This window comes from Cyprinodon variegatus, unplaced genomic scaffold (assembly GCF_000732505.1).
Source record: "Cyprinodon variegatus isolate N-32 unplaced genomic scaffold, C_variegatus-1.0 Scaffold931, whole genome shotgun sequence".
In the NCBI taxonomy this organism is placed as follows: Eukaryota; Metazoa; Chordata; class Actinopteri; order Cyprinodontiformes; family Cyprinodontidae; genus Cyprinodon; species Cyprinodon variegatus.
This window is the reverse complement of record NW_015151384.1, coordinates 43,159-44,436: the sequence shown is the minus strand read 5'-3', so window position 1 is coordinate 44,436 and position 1,278 is coordinate 43,159. Positions and strand designations below refer to the sequence as shown.

The following is a 1,278-nucleotide window of genomic DNA, read 5'->3' as shown; positions in this document are numbered from 1 at the left end:
TGCTGATCATAAAGCAATGTTTACACTGTGTTATGTCATTGGCTGATCTTTAATAAATGTTTTAACTAGTGTGTCAGACTCATTTTGAATTGATATTAGGTTGGTACAACGTTAAGTAGCTTCTAATGTAGTTAAGCTACTTTTAACACATTAGTGTAACTTAGCTTGCTATAATTCTTTAGGTGGTAGCTTTGGTGTAGTGAAGCTTAATTTATTGTTGAGTAACTGATAGCTTAGCTCACTACACTGGACAAGTAGCTTGCCCAAAACTGTTAGTATGGTGTCGCTCCTAGCAATTGCCTGAGAAGGCTTTCAGGTGAGTATCACATTTATGACTTCACTGGTATGCAGGGACTTCTTTAAAGGAACTTCTTAAACATGGTGGAACGTATTTATTGAAAATGAATAGAAAAATGGACAGTGTTAGATTTCCAATGTCGGTGTTGTGTGTTGAAAGTACATTGCTAACTCCATACTTGTTTATTTTATTTAAACTAAGAATCAACCCTTGATAGACTCTATGACCCTGGCAGTGCTAGTTTTGGCCAATAGGCTATAGACACTTTCAAAGTGTTGAGTTTCACTCCTTAGGAGTTGAATCAATGCTTTCAAATTTGCTGTGGGAACTCACCTGTTGGACCCTTGACCAGCTGGATTTCTTGGATGGTCTCTGGGACTGAACAGCAACGGCGCACATAAAGACGTACAGTGGAACCGGCATCTTTTAGGGCCTCAACAGCCTTGAAGTGGGAGGCCCTGGATACATCTACATCATTCACCCGCAGAATACAATCCTTTACCCTGAAACAGGAAAGGCCATTTACATTTTTTACTCTTCACAGGAATGTGTTTTGTTTATATCTGTCAAGGAATCAGAGTGAAGACCGTTATTTCCCCATTTCATCATTGCAATGGGGACAGGTTTTTGTAAAGTGAGGAAATTTTGCTGGTCCTCACAAGGTATTTTGCTAATGATGGTTTTAGATCCCAAGCATAAAAAACCTTGCCTTGAAACTTATTCAAAAGGTATACATAAGCAGCCTTATTAAGATTCAGATGGACAGATAGACACCTCATATCAAACAACAGGCGGCAAAGACTCAGGAGCAACATGGGTGGGTCATTGATTACCATCTCTCTAGAAATGTGACTAAGGATACCTTCAGATTGCAGGCCTTAATGCTCAATTCTGATTTTTAGGCGTGTAAATCACATCCATCATGGCGATTCGATTCAGTATCGATTTCCTGACCCAACGATTCGATTATTTTCGATACT

The 1,278-nt window shown here is 39.2% G+C and overlaps 1 protein-coding gene across 1 annotated transcript in view; it reads right to left on the bottom strand.

Annotated features, from left to right (window-relative positions):
* The window catches only part of LOC107100026 (disks large homolog 2-like), a gene marked incomplete at its 5' end in the record, with an annotated part of 74,273 nt that overhangs the window by 59,576 nt on the left and 13,419 nt on the right, over positions 1-1,278 (bottom strand). Inside the window, one exon of the mRNA XM_015398363.1 lies at positions 632-801. Within this exon, the coding sequence (XP_015253849.1) occupies positions 632-801 (170 nt within the window). The remainder of the gene's footprint in view (positions 1-631; positions 802-1,278) is intronic.